The sequence below is a fragment of the Mchenga conophoros genome, linkage group LG3, assembly GCF_057382185.1.
Source record: "Mchenga conophoros isolate Kocher_MC1m ecotype Shallow Benthic linkage group LG3, M_conophoros_male_GT1.1, whole genome shotgun sequence".
In the NCBI taxonomy this organism is placed as follows: Eukaryota; Metazoa; Chordata; class Actinopteri; order Cichliformes; family Cichlidae; genus Mchenga; species Mchenga conophoros.
Window position 1 is genome coordinate 54,891,998 of NC_140528.1, and position 17,220 is coordinate 54,909,217.

A 17,220-nucleotide genomic window follows, 5' to 3' on the forward strand; every position below is an offset into this window, starting at 1 on the left:
ATTTTACTAGATTTTTATTATTCTTTTCGCTACAACTAAAACTGAGAGATAGGTTATTCACACCTTTAAGAAAAAGAAGAAAAAAAAAAAAACTTACCTTTGACGGCAATGTTTTATTATTTTTGAAACAATCTGCGAGGTAGAGTGAACATAAAAACAGTTAAATAAATGGGAGTTTTGATCCAAAAAAACCCCAAATAATGACCCACATACAGGCTTCTGTCATTACTTACTCAGGCGATTTCTATCCATGAGCTTTTCCATCTTCTCCCCAAAAGTCAGGTTGCTAAAACTTTGCTGTTGCTTGCCTGCTGTTGCAGCTGTTGGCTCAGTTTTGGAAGATGCAGCTACTGCAGTCGACACTGCTAAAACATTGCTGACAGTTTTTGACAGGTCCTTTTGACTTGTCACAGCAATCAAAAGATCTTAAAAAGGAGGAGAAGTTTTATTCAGATAGATTGCAGTATTTTGAAAAAGAATTTTAGAAGCAAACCTCATGAACATGTCCACAGGCAGACATAAACTAAAGAAATGGCAGCAAACTCAGTAGGAATGTGTTCATAGAAATGCATTGAGTCCTGTGAAAACTATTTTTCAACATGAGTGTATGTTTTTTCATTATCAGTAACAAAGACACAACCTGTATTTTGTGTCTCCAACAACACTGTCCTACATATTCCATGCAATACTAAAGTCACAACTAATAATGCTAATAATGGTGCCTAACTGTTACCTTACTTATTCCTAAAATATAGAGTTTCAGTTTCACAAGCTTAATGGTATCAAACATACCTTTTTGCTGTGCGACTGTGTTCACACTCTGAACCGTCTGCTTTGCCTCCAGGGCAGCTTCAGTTGAACTTCCTGACATTTGCAGGATTTTTTGTCCTAGTGCAGTTGTGGACTCTGGATCTGGCATCACACTCTGTCGGATCTGTGATGAGGATGGCATTTTTATAGTTGTCTGTGGTGTCTTTAGTGGTGTCTTTAATGGGGTCGAAGGTTTGGGTAGAGATGCATCTAGTATGTTGTCAGCTGTATCAATTGAAGGTTGATTCTCCTTGAATTTGGTTGCTAGGGCCTTTTTACATGCTCCAATCTCCAGTGATTCAGCACGTTTGGTATCTTTTGCATCTACATCAACACTGGTAGATTCTACTGGGTGCTTTGTTTCAGAAGCTGCGAGATTTCTTGTTTCAAGAACCTTGGTTGTGTTTTCAAGCACTGTTGCAGATTTTTGAATCTCCAAAGTTTCTGTGTTTTTGACAATGGTCTGTGTCGTATCAGTAGAGCTTTCAACTTCCATGGACTCTGTCTCTTTTGTTTTTCCAGATTCTAGTGATTCACTGTGTTTGGCCTCTTTTGTCTCAGCTCTGGTCTGCAGTCTCTGAGGGTGATCAATTGTTGGTGTGGTCTTGGTTGTACTGGCTGGTGTCTGACCCTCACTCGATTTGGCTAGTAAGGCCTTTTTCTCAGCAAAATGTTCGACTTCCATTGCCTCGTCCACATCATTTTTGGCAGATCCAGGATCTTGAACCTTTGTATCCTCAAAGCAATCCTCAGTGTGTTTGGGCTCTTTTGTCTCAACTTTCAACAATTTTGCCTGCTGCTGTGTTTCAGAAACTGATACATTTTTTGTCTCAGGAATCTTGGTTTTCTTTTTGTGAACTATTCCAGATTCTTGAACCTCTGAATTCTTGTAGGATTCTGTTTTTTTTATGGTAGTCTGTGTTCTATGAGGTGTATGAATCGGATATTTTGTTGGAGATACATCAAGTGTAATCTGAGTTGTGCTGGTTGGTGTCTGATCCTTATTGGATTCGGTTAGTTCAGTTGTTCTGTCAGTAAAATGTTCTGTGGGCTGTGTCACTTTTTTATTCCCAGAATCAAGTGGTTCAGTATGGCTGGCCTCTTTTGTCTCAGCTTTGGCTAATTCTGTCTGCTGCTTCATTTCAGAAGCAGACGCATTTCTTGCTCTGTCTTCCGGCATAACTGCAGATTCTTGAACATTTATATCACTTTTGGGAGTCTTGAAGGTCTCATCAGGCTTATTTTCTGAAGCTTTAGGTTTGGGTGGAACATTTGTGGCATGAACTGTGTCCAACATGCCTTTTTGCTCCTCTTGACCCTTTTCGATCCTTTCAGGTGTCTGCTTTGTATCCAAAGCAGCTTGAGCTGAGCTCCCTAAAGTCTGTAGTGGTGTTTGTCCTATTTCAGAGGACTCTGGTTCTCGTAAGCATTTGCTACCGGAAAAACTTTCAATTTCCATGGGCTCTACGACTTTTGTATTCACAGACTCTAATAGTTGAGTGTGTTTGACCTCTTTTTCCTTCTGATTAACTTTTTCATCAGCCTGGTTCTTTGTTTCAGAAGCTGTTGCATTTCTTGTTTCAAGTACCTTGGTTGTCTCCTCACTCACCACTGTTGGCTGCTGAAACTTCATTTCCATTTCTGGTGGCTTTAAAGTCTCTACACCAGGCTTATCTTCTGACGTTTTAGATTGAACATTAGTGCCCTTTACAGTAATTTCTTCCACATTTAATGTTGTTGAAGTTCCTGTTGCAGCCAATTGTTGTAATTGACTTTGAGGTTTGTCGATAGTTGAGGCCGTTTGTGCTTGGGCAACTAAGACCTTTGCACGAGTGACAATTGCAGTTCCTTTAATTGGATTCACAGTCTTTTTTGACAATTGGACCACCTTGACTGTATCTTTAGATGCAACTACAGAGCTTTTAGCATTGCTTTCAGATCTTTTGAGGGCAGGTCTTTGTTTTGAGACGGCATCACCCTGCTGCTTTCCTGAACTTTTGGAATCATTACAACCTTTAAGATTTGAAGCATCTTTCTTCTCTTGAACAACATTTACAGCTCCTTTTGCAGCTACTTTGCCTTGCTTTAAGGTTTTGGAAATCGGTTTTGTTGAGACACTTTTTGCTTTGGAAACCAAGACTTTTGCTTTAGTAACAAGTTTGCCTGTTGTATTTTTTTTGTCTCCAGATGACAAAGACAACGGCTTTTTAAAAGAATTTCCAGTTGAAGCAGATTTAGTTGACTTGACGATTTTTCTGTGAAGAAAAGATTTTAATAAGTGCAAATGACAGGAACAAAGAGAATCTCAATCGAAATGAAGGTCTGAATGTCAAGCATATCTTACTTCGGTGGAAGCTTCTGTTGTTTTTTGGAAAAGGTTGGAAGAGGCTTCTTTGTAACAGTATTCTGTAAACAGATTTAGTTTGAATAAACATGAAAAAGTATAATATATTAAATTACATAATAAAATTACTAAAAGAAATACAGTATAATGATGCTACAGCAATACATTCCAAGTTTTGACAGTTTGACCATAATTAAAAAACAACTCAGAAAAGGTACAATACCTGTTCTCTGACAACAGTGACTGGTATTCCTTTTATGTCGATGCTCTTTAACTTTTTCAGTTTTTGAGCATCCTCTTCTTTCATGAAATTCACTTTTGCCTACGTGTGCAAATAAACACACAAAGTGAAATCATTGGGATTATTTCAACCATCTAGACTATGTCCCCACTATATTCACAAACTAAAGGTCAGATTTACCATGTGGGGCAAATTAGCCAGAGACCACATTCACATTCAGTACCAAGACCAGCACAAAACAGTGGTTCAAAAACAAGCAGACATAACAGCAATCAACTAAACTAAATTTTAATTAGGTATAGGTTGTTTTTTTGTTTTGTTTTTTTAAATCTTCTCTTCTAAAACAGCACTTCAAATCATGTAATGGCATGTTTTTTTACACAAGCCTGAACTGTCAAATATTGCTCATAAAAAGAGATTTTTTGGGATGAAAAGCATGTTTTGCTGCTTGGATAATCCCCAACCAAACAGCAAAGCAATAACCAAAAACAGAACAAGGGCACTTCTATATATGTTTATGTAACTCAGAGTTATGTTAGGTTATTGTAAAACTTTCAGTCATGTAAAAGAGAAAGAGCAGGTTGATATGGGCTCAAATTATGGTCATAAATATTTTGTACTTGTAAATCAGGATTTGTATGTGTAAAAAGAATTTGTGTGTGCGTAAAAAAGATTTGTGTGTTAAAAGAATTTGTGTGTGTGTGTAAAAAAGATTTGTGTGTGGACTTAGCCAAAAAACTACGTGAGAAAGTCTGCACTCAAGTTTCAAGTTACAAGTACGGATTTTGACCCTATTTTTCTTCCTTTGATCTGATTGGCCAATGTCATGTCAATCACAAATTTAACTATCCAATCAGAGAACAGATGGGTTTGGCTGTTTGAGGGGTGCTTTTTTGAACTGCACGTCCTTGAAGGGTAATAGTTTGAAGCTGGAAGATCTCTATATAAATATCTGGTAGAAGCTAGGTCCCCTAACTTTCAGCAGCTGAAAGGATAAAGTTGTGGTATATCAGTGGTTAGAAATACCATTATTACTTTAGGATTAGTTTAACACAACGTCAGGGCTGACCCGGGACCATTGCTGTGAGTCACAGTGCGCAGCATAAAGGTCCTTTCACATCGGACGCAGCATGTGCTGCTAATGCTAACTGCTAACTAAAAGCCAGGGATCCAGAATTTGTTGCACTGGCTGCTGGGCTCTGTGGGTTGTTGCAGCAGCTCTACCTGTACTAGATGCACCTGCTCCTTGTCGTTTCTATCTCTAATTTTTTTTCTTTTCAAGAGTTTTTTTTTTTGCTGGTTCTTCAAATGTTCAATAAAAACATGTATGCTCATTCATAACGAAGGACAGCTTTGTAATTATCCCCACTAGTGAAGACTGTCATTTTCACAACACTGCCCCCCCCCCGCCGGAGGTTTGCAGCGCTGTTGAAAAGGTTCAGGAGATCCCTGTATTAAGCATGTAAACCTGTGACACAAAAATCAAAAAACTCAGACCACCACAGACTGTTTTCCTGGTGATGAAGGAAAACCTGGGCTGGCATGTAAAAGGGCATTTATTCCGTTCAAGGACCTGCAGTTCAAAAAAGCACCCCTCAAACAGCCAAACCCATCTGTTCTCTGATTGGATAGTTAAATTTGTGATTGACATGACATTGGCCAATCAGATCAAAGGAAGAAAAATAGGGTCAAAATCCGTACTTGTAACTTGAAACTTGAGTGCAGACTTTCTCACGTAGTTTTTTGCCTAAGTCCATACACAAATCTTTGTTACACACACACACACACACACACACACACACACACACACACAAATCTTTGTTACACACACACAAATCTTTGTTACACACACACACACACGCACACACAAATCTTTGTTACACACACACACACACACACACACACACACAAATCTTTGTTACACACACACACACAAATCTTTGTTACACACACACACACACACAAATCTTTGTTACACACACACACACGCACACACACACACACGCACACACACACACACGCACACACAAATCTTTGTTACACACACACGCACACACAAATCTTTGTTACACACACACACACACACACACAAATCTTTGTTACACACACACACACACACACACACAAATCTTTGTTACACACACACACACAAATCTTTGTTACACACACACACACAAATCTTTGTTACACACACACACACACACACACACACACACACAAATCTTTGTTACACACACACACACACACACACACACACACAAATCTTTGTTACACACACACACACGCACACAAATCTTTGTTACACACACACACACACGCACACAAATCTTTGTTACACACACAAATTCTTTTTACACATACAAATCCTGATTTACAAGTACACAATATTTATGACCACAATTTGAGCCCATACATTGAGGTCAAGGGCATATGTACCACCTTCATAAGGTCCAATTAAAGCATTTCAGTCAGGTTGAGGTCTGGACTTTTACTATTGCACGGTCTAACTGTGGGGTGAATTTACTAGAACGTCCACTCCTGAGAAGATTGCCTTTGAATATTTTCCACTTGTGAAGAATCTTTCTAACTTTAGAATGGTGGACTACAAATAGTGGTATAAATAGCCTAAAAATAAAGATTGACTGATAATAATAACTGACTATCTAAGATCATTGCTTATGTCTTTCCTCCTTGGCATTGTGTTAACACACACCTAAATAGTCCATATGCTCACACTTCCTTAGAAACCTTAGAAATGACAAAGGGTGTACTTCCTTTTTCACATGACTCCATGTACCACATACCTTTATAGCAAAAACATATCAGCTGATTACTCCCACTATACATACCTCTAGCTTGGACCTGTACAGTACAATGGACTCTGTTTTTCCAAAATGTTCCACAGCAGCAACCACGTCTTCATGAGAAAAAGTTTCGACAATCCCATGTAATTTGACCATTGTTGAAGTAAAAGATTTACTAGCCTGTGCAAACAGACAAAAAAAAAAAAAAAAAAAAAATCAGTAACTAACTATAGACTTGACTGTGAATGATTGAAACTAGTTCCGTTTATAATTTGTTTGGTGTAGACAAACACATCCTTGTCTGTCGACGAGTCCTGTTAGTCATAAGGAAAACTTTTCTTTTAATTGTTTCTTTCTTTTCCCTTTATCACAGATCAAAACATTTTCTCAGTGCCTTAGACCCAAAAGTTGAGGATGAAAGAAGGAACTATATTACTTAGCACTCCTTAACTGTTGGCAAACACACCAACCTTAGGCTTTGAAGAGGTACTTGCTTCACTCTTATGAAGTCCAGGTTTACTTTCAGATGACTTGGTGGTCTTCGCCTTCTTTGAGGAGGAGGAGGATGTAGAAGCAGAGGATGATAATGATAATGGTGACTTCATCTTGGCTAGCTCAGCCAGTATGACAGGAGCGATTGTTTCAGCTATGGCCTCCAGGTCAGACTTTTTTGACAAAGAGTGGAGACCTAGAAGGACAAAGATGGAAAAAGAGTCACACTTTGGTGGTTCATATGTCTAAACAGAGAAGGTTATCCTGTCAGTTGGAGTGTTTTATTAAAAAAAAAAAAACAGAGATAGGTGAAATTTCTGTAATTTCAGTAGTTATTTTATTTATTTTTTAAAGTTAAATGGTAAATGGCCTGTATTTGTATAGCGCTTTACTTAGTCGCTATGGATCACATAGACAGACAGACAGACACACAGACACACATACATACATACAGAACATTTTCACTATACTCCACAGCAGTATAGTGAAAATGCTGTGGAGTATGAATTTGATTATGTTTGACGATGAAAACATACATTTGGAAGTGGGAGAAATGTATTAATTATGAGTATATTTTAAGTTATATGTATGTGCACACTGCCAAACCTGTGGTTTCCAGCAGCTGTTTAGCAAGTCTTTTTGTACTGCTGTCCAACTTCTTTTGTTGAGGCCTCTTTTCTGATGATGAGCTCTTATGACTTCTGCTCAGTGGCAAACGCTTATCATCTTGTCTCCTTGTCAGCAATCGTCTTTCATCACTCCTCTTTTGTAGTAACTGTTTCCCATCTCTCCTTTTCGGTGAGGATCGTCTTTCACGGCTCCTTGAATGTGATTGATAATGCAAGGAGGCAAGATAGTCCTTCCGTGGGGAGAAGGAACGAGACCGGGACCTAGAAAGTAAGAATCAAACATTTTTTTCAAAAAGTGGTTCAGTATGACTGGCCTCTTTTGTCTCAGCTTTGGCTAATTCTGTCTGCTGCTTCATTTCAGAAGCAGACGCATTTCTTGCTCTGTCTTCCGGCATAACTGCAGATTCTTGAACATTTATATCACTTTTGGGAGTCTTGAAGGTCTCATCAGGCTTATTTTCTGAAGCTTTAGGTTTGGGTGGAACATTTGTGGCATGAACTGTGTCCAACATGCCTTTTTGCTCCTCTTGACCCTTTTCAATCCTTTCAATAAGGACATTTTCAAAACTGCCAATGAAATACCTCAAAGAAAAATTTCTATTACAAATCCAGTAAGGATAAAAAGATCAAACCTAACACTGATGCCATGATACAATTCACTGGAATGGAAATCTTTTATTTTTTTATTTTTTTATTTTTTTAAATCGGACCTGCGAGCACGTCTGGAGCTGTTTGGCGTTTGTGATCCACTACTGAGTTTCTCTCTTCTCTCCCCAGAGCTGTAGTGGTGGTGAGGGCTCTTTGAGCGAGAGCATAAATAGCTTCCATGTTTAGGCCTTCTGCCATCCAAACCAAGGCGGCGACGTGGGCTGTGTGAGCGAGAACGGGAATGACTCTCACGCCTGGTTTTCTGATGACGATGCTGGGAAGTTTTGCCAGAGGTGGAGGACGAGGACTTCTTTCCTGTATTTGAAGCACTAATAAGAGCAACAGAGGTTTAAAAAAAAGAAAAAGAAACTATAAATAACTGTAAAAAAACAAACAAACAAAACCCTGCAAAGCTGCTGTACTTTTAATTTCCCAAAAGACAAAGACTTTTACCTTTGGTACGTCAGTACTTTACCATCCCACTGTGGATATCTGTCAAAATAAATAAATAAATAAATAAATAAATAAATATAAAAATATAAGGGAAATCAAAAATCTATTAAAACAGCAAATGTTTTAAAAATGTAGATTTCTGCAACTACTAATCAATCTTAAAAGCATGATTTCTCGAGGGATCAATTAACCCTGGCAGATCAACCCTATTAACAATGTTGCTTGAGAAAAGTAGCTCACCTTACAATTTTTAAAACTGATTTTGATTACCTCTTCAACAAGCTATAGAGCAGCAGTCCCCAACCCCCGGGCCACGAGAGTTGAGGCTCAGATGTGAAATGTATGATTTTCAGGGTTTTTAGCGTTATTTTGTTGTCGTTTTTATCGTTAACTCTGTTTTCCTGGGTCTTTTCAGGTGTTTTATGAATAAATCTTTTTTTTCGATACTGGTACTTGTTTTATTTTGTTGTATTTATCCGCGACACCTTAAAGGCCGGTCCGTGAAAAATATTGTCGGGCAAAAACCGGTCCGTGGCGCAAAAAAGGTTGGGGACCACTGCTATAGAGGATATACTACCCATCTAAACTACTAACTCCAAAGCATCAGGAACAATGCTACGAAAGACTTTATAACGTTACAACCACTCATTCTGTTCAGTAATCCACTGAAACGTTAGGCCAAAACGTGTTCAGACATCCCCAGTTAAAGAAAAAGTTAAAAGAAGAAAAGACTGACCGTTTCCGAAGAAGTTTGCAGTTGTCAAGGTGAAAGCTGGTATTCTGGTGAAGGAGCCATTCCTAGTAGTCAGAACAAACATTTTAGATGGGCCTCATTGTCATAGCAAAAGTATTAACAACCACAACCGCTCGGGTGACGTTTTTTCTAACCATCTGACAACCAATGTACTTAGCATTCACAGCAGCCTTTAGACTTCTTTCAAAGTTTGGACATCAGCTGACTGTTCATAAGCCATAGTGGAAAGCAATAAATGTACATACAAGTATGATAAATCTATAAAGACAAAATCCTTAAAGATTGAATAATTTAGCATATTTATAAACAACACCAAATAGGATGGCATGGAAGACCACAGTCATGGATTTAGTAACAAAACAAAAAAAAAATACAGAAATGTAAAAAGTCTTGCAGGACTCTTGATTCTGCAACATAGGTCTCTTCTGTCCTATGTGTGAATGTGTCAATAAAAATGAGTCCTGAGGTTTGATGTCATTTCAGCAGAGGTCAGGTCTGGATGGAAATGGAAAACAAAAAACAAAAACAACAAAAAAAAAAAACCCCACCTGTAATTGGTATTTGGGCAGTCAAAGAAGAAGACCCATCCCCCTTTTTCTAAAGGTCTCGCATTGGGGGTTTTCATTTTATAGCACAGTAGTATGCCAAAGTCTTGAACCCCTTGTTTATTTATACTAAAACAGGAAGTAACTACAAGGACTCACTGAAAGTCTGCAAGCAATATCCGGTTGTTCAGTGATGACGCGACGAATCCTACTTCCGAGTCTAAAGTAGTCTGCGTTTAATATGGCTTTTGTGTTGTTAACATGTTTAATGTTTTGTATTTTCTTCTATTTTATCTCAAAAAGCTCCTAAAACAGTCAGTGATCACTGTTGACCTCCCTCTGCTTTTATTACCAGTAATCATTTATTTAAGCTCAGTTTTTAAAACCTTAGGATGCAACTACAGCCCAGCCCATGCAGCAGTATATGAATGACTAACCTCGTATTGTGGATGGATTGTCTCAGTTGTTCTCCTGGCTGAAGTTTGGTCCTTTTACAGCATCCTGCCATGCGATTACATTTGTTCCTGACCACCGAGAACACTCACGTTAACTTTTATCGAGTGGAAAAAAGTTAGCTTGTTTATATTATGCTAACATAGCTGTGTCGCTAGCGGTCACATAGCACATCATTATATACCAGCTAGCCAAACTTCAGTAACCCTACAAACGTCACTGCTGTTTAGTTTTCTGTCTTCATTTATGCTGGAAGTGATAACAGAGCTGTACGTTTTAATTTGTTTCCAAAACCCCGCAGTCAGGACATGCTATATTGTATTTAGATAGCAGGGAGTTAGCTCGCTAGCTTCTAACTTCTAACTCCGTTAAATGTCATAAATTCCGTTTTCATGGATGCCTGGATGTTAAACTAGAGCTGGGCGATATGAGATTTTTTCATATCACGATATGTTTTTTTCATTTCAGGCGATAACGATATCTATCACGATATAAGCCAAATAACTATATTTGTAAGATTTAAATGTGCCGTTGCTCACAAGTAAAATGTGAAATAATCAGCAGCTTGTTTTGATTTAAATATTTATTTCCCATAATAAGTTCAACAGGGTAGATGTACTTAAGGAACATGAGACTTTTTCAGATAAATAAAGGCAAATATTGCAAACTACACAAAAGGCAGCCGCTAAAGCGTTTAAGTTTCAAAATAGAACAAATGAAACAGACTAAATTGTCAATTCCACTTAGAAACAAAGTATTAATTCTAAAAATAAATCTTAGTTTGTTTTACAGAAGAACAGACAAAACTGACTAACTTTTGTCAATATCAAATAAACTGAGAACTAAAAGGAAATTCTCAATCTCTCCTTGTTGTATAGCTTAGCTTTTCAAACACTTTTAACAGTTACTTTAGTCTGACAAAAGCCGAATTAGCGCTTCCAGTCAGAGACTGAGGCTACGTCCACACGTACACGGGCATTTTTGAAAACGGAGATTTTCCGTTTTCGTTTTAAAAAATAATCCCGTCCACACATAAAAGCAGAAATGAAGGAAAACGCTGCTATGAACATGCCAAAGCAGCAGGTGGCGCTAGATTCCTAACCATGCAGAAATGTTGGCCAATCAGAAGTCTAGAAGCCTCGGTGGGAAAAAGTAAACAAAGCTGGGGCATAGAAGCAGAACCGAGTCGTATGCGTGGACGGACAGTAACTGTGTGTGTATATGTAAGCATTTAAACACTGCAGAGAGTAGAACAGTAACAGTATTGTAGAAATTCATTTAACCGAAACAATAACGTGGCGCACAGTGTGACGCATGCACCAGTTTATTGTATTTCCAGACTTGCTTTCGGCACAATTTACAGTGCACGCTACTCTGTTTTTGTCAGACTTGAAATAGCCGAAATACCTTCACACTACGGAACTTCTATGGCTCTTCCGTTCGACAATCTCTCCGGCATTGGAACCATCATCTGTTTTCTCTTCGGTCACACTCGGTTGATTTTTCTAGTCGGCACACTCATTTCCTCCATTATGCGCTAGCTCCATTACCCGCTGGCTGCTTCCCAAACAAACACACGTGCGGCTTGGCACTTGTGCTGTACGTAACAAGTCACGCGACGTGACGCTGCGGCTGTGATTGGTTCGGCTCTGCGCTACTTAATTTGGATTGGCTGACCTTTTTTTTTTTTTTTTTTTAAAGAGGACAAGAGCGGCGAGGTCTATCGCGATAGCTTAATTTCTCTATCGAGTAAAAGTTATATCGCGATACATATCGTTATCGTTCTATCGCCCAGCTCTATGTTAAACTCAATTGTTACACCTGGTAGAGCAGAACGCTGATCATTTTATTAAAGATGAAAGACTTTAGACAGTTTTTCAACTCTTAGTAATGCCATAGTGATCGTTTGATATATGGACCTGCAGCGGAGTTTAGACCCAGACACGGCTAGTGACGTCAGACTGAACAATCGGATAGAAATAAACTTTATGAGGGCAAGACAAGAGTTTTTAATAACATCTGGATACCAATATTTGGAATGGTAAATTGTTAAATGGCCTGCATTTGTATAGCGCTTTACTTAGTCCCTAAGGACCCCAAAGCGCTTTACACTACATTCAGTCATCCACCCAGTCACACACACATTGACACACTGTTGATGGCAAGCTACATTGTAGCCACACCCACCCCGGGGCGCACTGACAGAGGAGAGGCTGCTGGACACTGGCGCCACCTGGCCCTCTGACCACCAGATGTTATTAAAAAAGGTTCTTGACAGCCACCCTTCCACTGAGACCATGATGAGGCTTCAGTGAACAGGAGATTGTTCAACTGAAGGGCCACATGCATGTTGCAGGTCTTTTTTTTTCCTCCTGTCTCTGAAGGACATGACTTTCAGGTACTGTTTATCTGCTTTAAATAGTTTTTCCAATACTGTCACTTCTCTTTTCTTGCACTTGTCCAGCTTCCTCAAAATATTTTAAGGACACATGCTAAGGTTTTGGCTAATGGCTCTTTTGGAATCATCTTTTTGGCGCAAAACCACTACACGTTCTGCAGTGGTCAGAAAGTGTTATCTTTGGCAATTTACATGTATTTAACTAAAAATGTATTTCTGCAACAAGCTGACAAAGTGCGTAAAATTACAATTTAAAAAGAATTAGTTGCCTAGTTATCGGTTTTGTGTAGACACACTAGTGGTTCAACCTGTGGGCTTGCTGGATTTTTTTTATTGGTTGAATCATTCATAGATCAGTGTTAACTGGTTTAACAAACAAACAAAAAACATTCCTCTGAAAATTGTTTGGTACAAGAACTGGAGTGAAATGAGTGAAAAAGCAGCCAATGTCCAAAGACAATCTTTGAAAGTCCTTCATAAAGCCTGGAGAACTATTGCTCAATACCATTTGCAATAACAATTGCATCTCTGGATCCTTGGAAAGGAAATGCAAGGGGCTCAAGACTTTTGCAGCATACTATAGAACATCTTAATTTTGCTTCACAATCTCAACCAATGACTGTCACTGCAAGATGACTGCTACTCTTCTTAAGACAGTAACTGTTCTTAAGTGGATGGCTGTAAACTAAATATGAATTAGGGGGAAAAGTCATCTTTCTGATGCTCATGTTCCTCAGATTTGCAGACTCTTCATCTTCACTTATCGTTTTCTTTTTGTTGGGCAGAAACTTCCAATTTGCCATTATTGTTAAATTAAATTAGAAAAAGGGTAACTATGAATTACTTTCAGAGACTAACGCAGCTCGGATAATCCAATCTTAACTATTTTCCCCATAAATACAACATCTGGCAATCTCCCTTGTGCCCTAAGTGACATGTTTTGACATGTCAACATATATGAATAAAGATGTTGTTTGAGAACCATTATAAAATGTTCCAGTTTTTTCAAGAGGCAGCTCTAGTAAGCTATATGAGCAGACTGATGCACACCCAGTCATTTTCTTCTAGACTGAAATATGACAGAAATCATTTACTTCATAAGTCTTGTATTTGTCCAAGGTGGAAAGACTTAAATAACAGATCAGAAGAATATGCTACAGAAATTTACATTTAAAAAAGCAGTCGTAAAGTTTGGAAGCAAGGAGGTTGTTTCACAAATTAATGTTGGTTTTTTGGTTCTTTTTAAAATTAACCAAAATGATAGACAGAAATAAATACCCGTAATATTCTAAATGGAGACAGAAGAGAGTACGGTCTTCCACTCACCTTCATACCAGTACATTTTTGCAAACACAGAGAACAGGTATGTGGAAAGGTTTGTGGTGTGGCTGCAGCATAGTCTTGCATCATGGCCAACGCTGGCAGAACCTTTGATAGCTCCCTGTCTGCGCGACACTGCGTGCTGGAAAGTGGCAGCGGCATATAAACGAAGTTCACTGGTTTAGGAATTATCTGAGGTGCTAGAGGAGTAGCTGGTTTTGCAGACTGGCATTGTCCCATTTGCACTGGTGGTTGTTTCTGGTCCTGCTGCTGCTCCGCCTGTTTCTTTAGCTCCTGCTGCATCTGCCTTTGGTGCATCTTCTGATTGTTTATGGGTTTAGCAACCTTTGGCACTTGTTGTTGACTTTTACTTTGATCCTTGGTGCAGCTGTTATCCTTCTTGCCGATGAGCACAAGCCCAGGTTGATCAGGATGCACACCATGTGCAATATGACTGAGAGGTGGTTGGATTTTTAATGCCAAATGGCAATCTGGCTCTGGTTCTTTCAAAGGAACTGGTTTGAATTTGAGAAGTCTTAAGTCTGTGTCTTTCTTTGGCAGAGAGAAAGAGCTGATGATTTCTTGAGATGCCTGGTGTGGCTGAGTCAGCAATCGTTGAGTTAGATTCCTGCTTGGAGGAGGCTCATAGCTCTGCATTGAACTATTAATGGAAACAGTACCCCGGTGGTCATGTGAAGAAACCAAGGTGCTGGTTTTCACCTCTGCCGTACCTTCTTGCAGTGGTTCTCTATTGCAATTGTCACCATCACAAGTGTCCATGAGCAACATACTGCCACTCTCACTACTGTTAGCTCTACTTTCACTGCTCTTTCCTATATCACTGCCAAACCCTCCAGCGTATTTGCTAGTATGTCCATAGTCAATCACTTTACTTGGTTTGATAATCTGTGCCAATTCGCCCTGTTGCATCCCTTCCCTTCTGAACCTGTCCATTACGGTCATGCTGGGGGTGGGTTGAGGTTCAGGACAGGCTTTTGAATGAACAATAGGTTTAACATTCTCAGCCTTCTTCATGCGGATTTGCCTTAAGATAAAAGGCAGATTGCCAGGGGTTATCTGGTCTTCAGGGTAGGAGATCAGATATTCCAAGTCATCTTTTTCAAGTCCAAAACGTAAAAGGATGTTAGAAGCTTCTTGTGAAGAGTACTTTGGGTAACTGGAATCAGTATTGAGCACAGGTTTCTCTTGCATTCGATAGTCAGAATCACCTAAGCCTGGAATGGACTGCATATCCTGTTCTCTTTCACCACTGCCTTGGAAGCTCAGTGAAGTAGATGAAAAAAATCTAGAAGAAACATTTTCAGTGACTTTCTTATAGGTTGACCAGTCTAAGGAGCAAGGCCCACTTTTAAAATCAGAGTGTCTTTGAGATGCTGAGCACATTGGACTGGAGGCAACCGTTGCAGTTGAAGAAATAAACTTGTCTTCTTGAGTGCTGGTAAAGCAAGGGGCCTGGTTAACAGGCTGCTGTCTCATCTCTGTCCTGGCTTGACCAAGATACATTTCTGTAGATCTCTTCATGCCTCCATCTAAAATAGAACTACTCTGTGGGGGGGTGTAGCTCACTGGAAAAGCACGCAGTGAAGGAATTGTTCCCAACGTAGTGTCAGAAGTTCCAGAGGATGCTCCAGAAGAGCTAAGCGCATTTCGACACTGCGCAGAACTTTCTATCCCAAAATTATAGGGGTTATGAAGGGGATGGGACATGGTTCAGAAAGTCAAGGATGGCCACAGCAGTCAATGGAATGGGTGTTTGAGTGTTTTGTTTTGTTTTTTTTACAAAGTAGGTATGCTGGAGGTCATTGTCAATGTGGAGCTCGTGCAAAATGCAAAGTGACCATTCAGTCAGGCAACCATAATCACGAAGTCTTGTGTGTAGAGAGATCCTTTAGAGAACTTCAAGTATGTGGTTTGATGGTGATCCTGGGTGCGGGAGAAGGGAAATCTTCAATAGCAATTACAAAACTGAGAAATTTAAAAAAAAAAAGTTTTTGAACTGGTGTGGGCTTCAGCTTCCTGGATGGGTGAAATCCATCTGGAAGGTCTTGTCTGGATTTGTTCACTCTGTTGCTTCCTGCCAAATATAAATTTATCATTACAATATCAGGATCTTTACTACTAGAAATAAACAGGAAGCACAAACATCAAAGGTCAGATAAAAAGAGAAAACAAGGTCAGAAAACAGAAAAAAAAATGCAGGCAAACTCATTTACCACCAGCAGATTGACTACAAAAATTTAAAAACCAATTTGTACTTTAGAGAACATCATTATAAATCACTGAATAATTTGAACTGAGCTTTTTTGGGGCAGAATGACTGTGCAACGTACATTTTTAAGAGTAAAAAAAAATTATCTGTGCACAAAATTGAATTCATATAAGGTTTTCTTACATATACATTCAGAACACCTATGCTTTTGTAGTATCATTCTGTTTGCAAATTTTACCACTTTGTTTGAAATAATTTCTTCCCTGGCAAAAATCTGACTTTCAAGTATAGTCCACATAATTTGTTATCAGCTGAAGCTCAGGACTTTGAAAAGGCCATTCCAAAAGCTTAGTAGCTAGCCTGTTCCAAAACTAGCCCTATTGACATATCTGATTTTGTCGAAACTTTGCACAATGGTTTGGGGAGTTGCTAAAGAATTCTTCAGTAGTCTGTTTCTTTCATTATTATATCCACTCTAATTCGATGTACCAGCTTCACTGGCAGCAACAGCTCAATGCTTGTTCATAAAAAAAATCTCTCAAAGTCTTCTTTGTCCTTTTGGTAGGTTATCAACATTAACTGATTTTAAAAGTATTGATTTTGTTGCAGTGGTTTTTCTCTTCAGACGCAGCCTCTCGGTCAATGGTGATGTAAAACTTGCTCAGCAATGATCTTCTGTCAGCTCCCAATCCATGGCAGAGCTGTGCTTTGGTGGTTTTTGACTCTTCAAACCAACTTTTTATGGTGTCCTTCGGGTCTTTTTCAAATCTTAACAAAGTATGTACAGTTCCCAATGACTTATATAATTGAATCTATTCTATTCCATTCCATCTGATGATGCCAGAATCTGCAATGGTTTAGAAAGGGCTCAGACACATTTCTCACTTGTGTACTCCTATAATCCTCTTCAGATCTCCAGTGATGTCCTGGGAATCCCCCATTTTACTGTGTATTAGCTTCTACCAATGAGTGCTGTGAACCAAACCTTTCTGACACAATTATAACCTTGGCCTTGACAAGTTCAGAATTTTTCAAACTTTCACTGCTACTAAAATGTAAGCAGGTATACGGTCACATTTCAGAAAACCCCAAATATAGA

At 39.0% G+C, this 17,220-nt stretch overlaps 1 protein-coding gene across 4 annotated transcripts in view; it reads right to left on the reverse strand.

Moving 5' to 3' along the window:
* Positions 1–17,220, reverse strand: part of LOC146579554 (uncharacterized) — a 50,586-nt gene that overhangs the window by 27,931 nt on the left and 5,435 nt on the right. For all 4 annotated transcript variants that reach the window (XM_085263360.1, XM_085263357.1, XM_085263364.1 and 1 more), the window contains exons 2-13: positions 13,898–15,986; positions 9,158–9,219; positions 8,422–8,460; positions 8,031–8,297; positions 7,298–7,581; positions 6,670–6,887; positions 6,245–6,379; positions 3,378–3,476; positions 3,155–3,216; positions 793–3,065; positions 234–425; positions 98–132 (exon numbers count right to left, since the gene is read on the reverse strand). In XM_085263360.1, coding sequence (XP_085119486.1) covers positions 98–132; positions 234–425; positions 793–3,065; positions 3,155–3,216; positions 3,378–3,476; positions 6,245–6,379; positions 6,670–6,887; positions 7,298–7,581; positions 8,031–8,297; positions 8,422–8,460; positions 9,158–9,219; positions 13,898–15,619 — 5,388 coding nt within the window. In that variant the 5' untranslated portion in view covers positions 15,620–15,986. The remainder of the gene's footprint in view (positions 1–97; positions 133–233; positions 426–792; positions 3,066–3,154; positions 3,217–3,377; positions 3,477–6,244; positions 6,380–6,669; positions 6,888–7,297; positions 7,582–8,030; positions 8,298–8,421; positions 8,461–9,157; positions 9,220–13,897; positions 15,987–17,220) is intronic.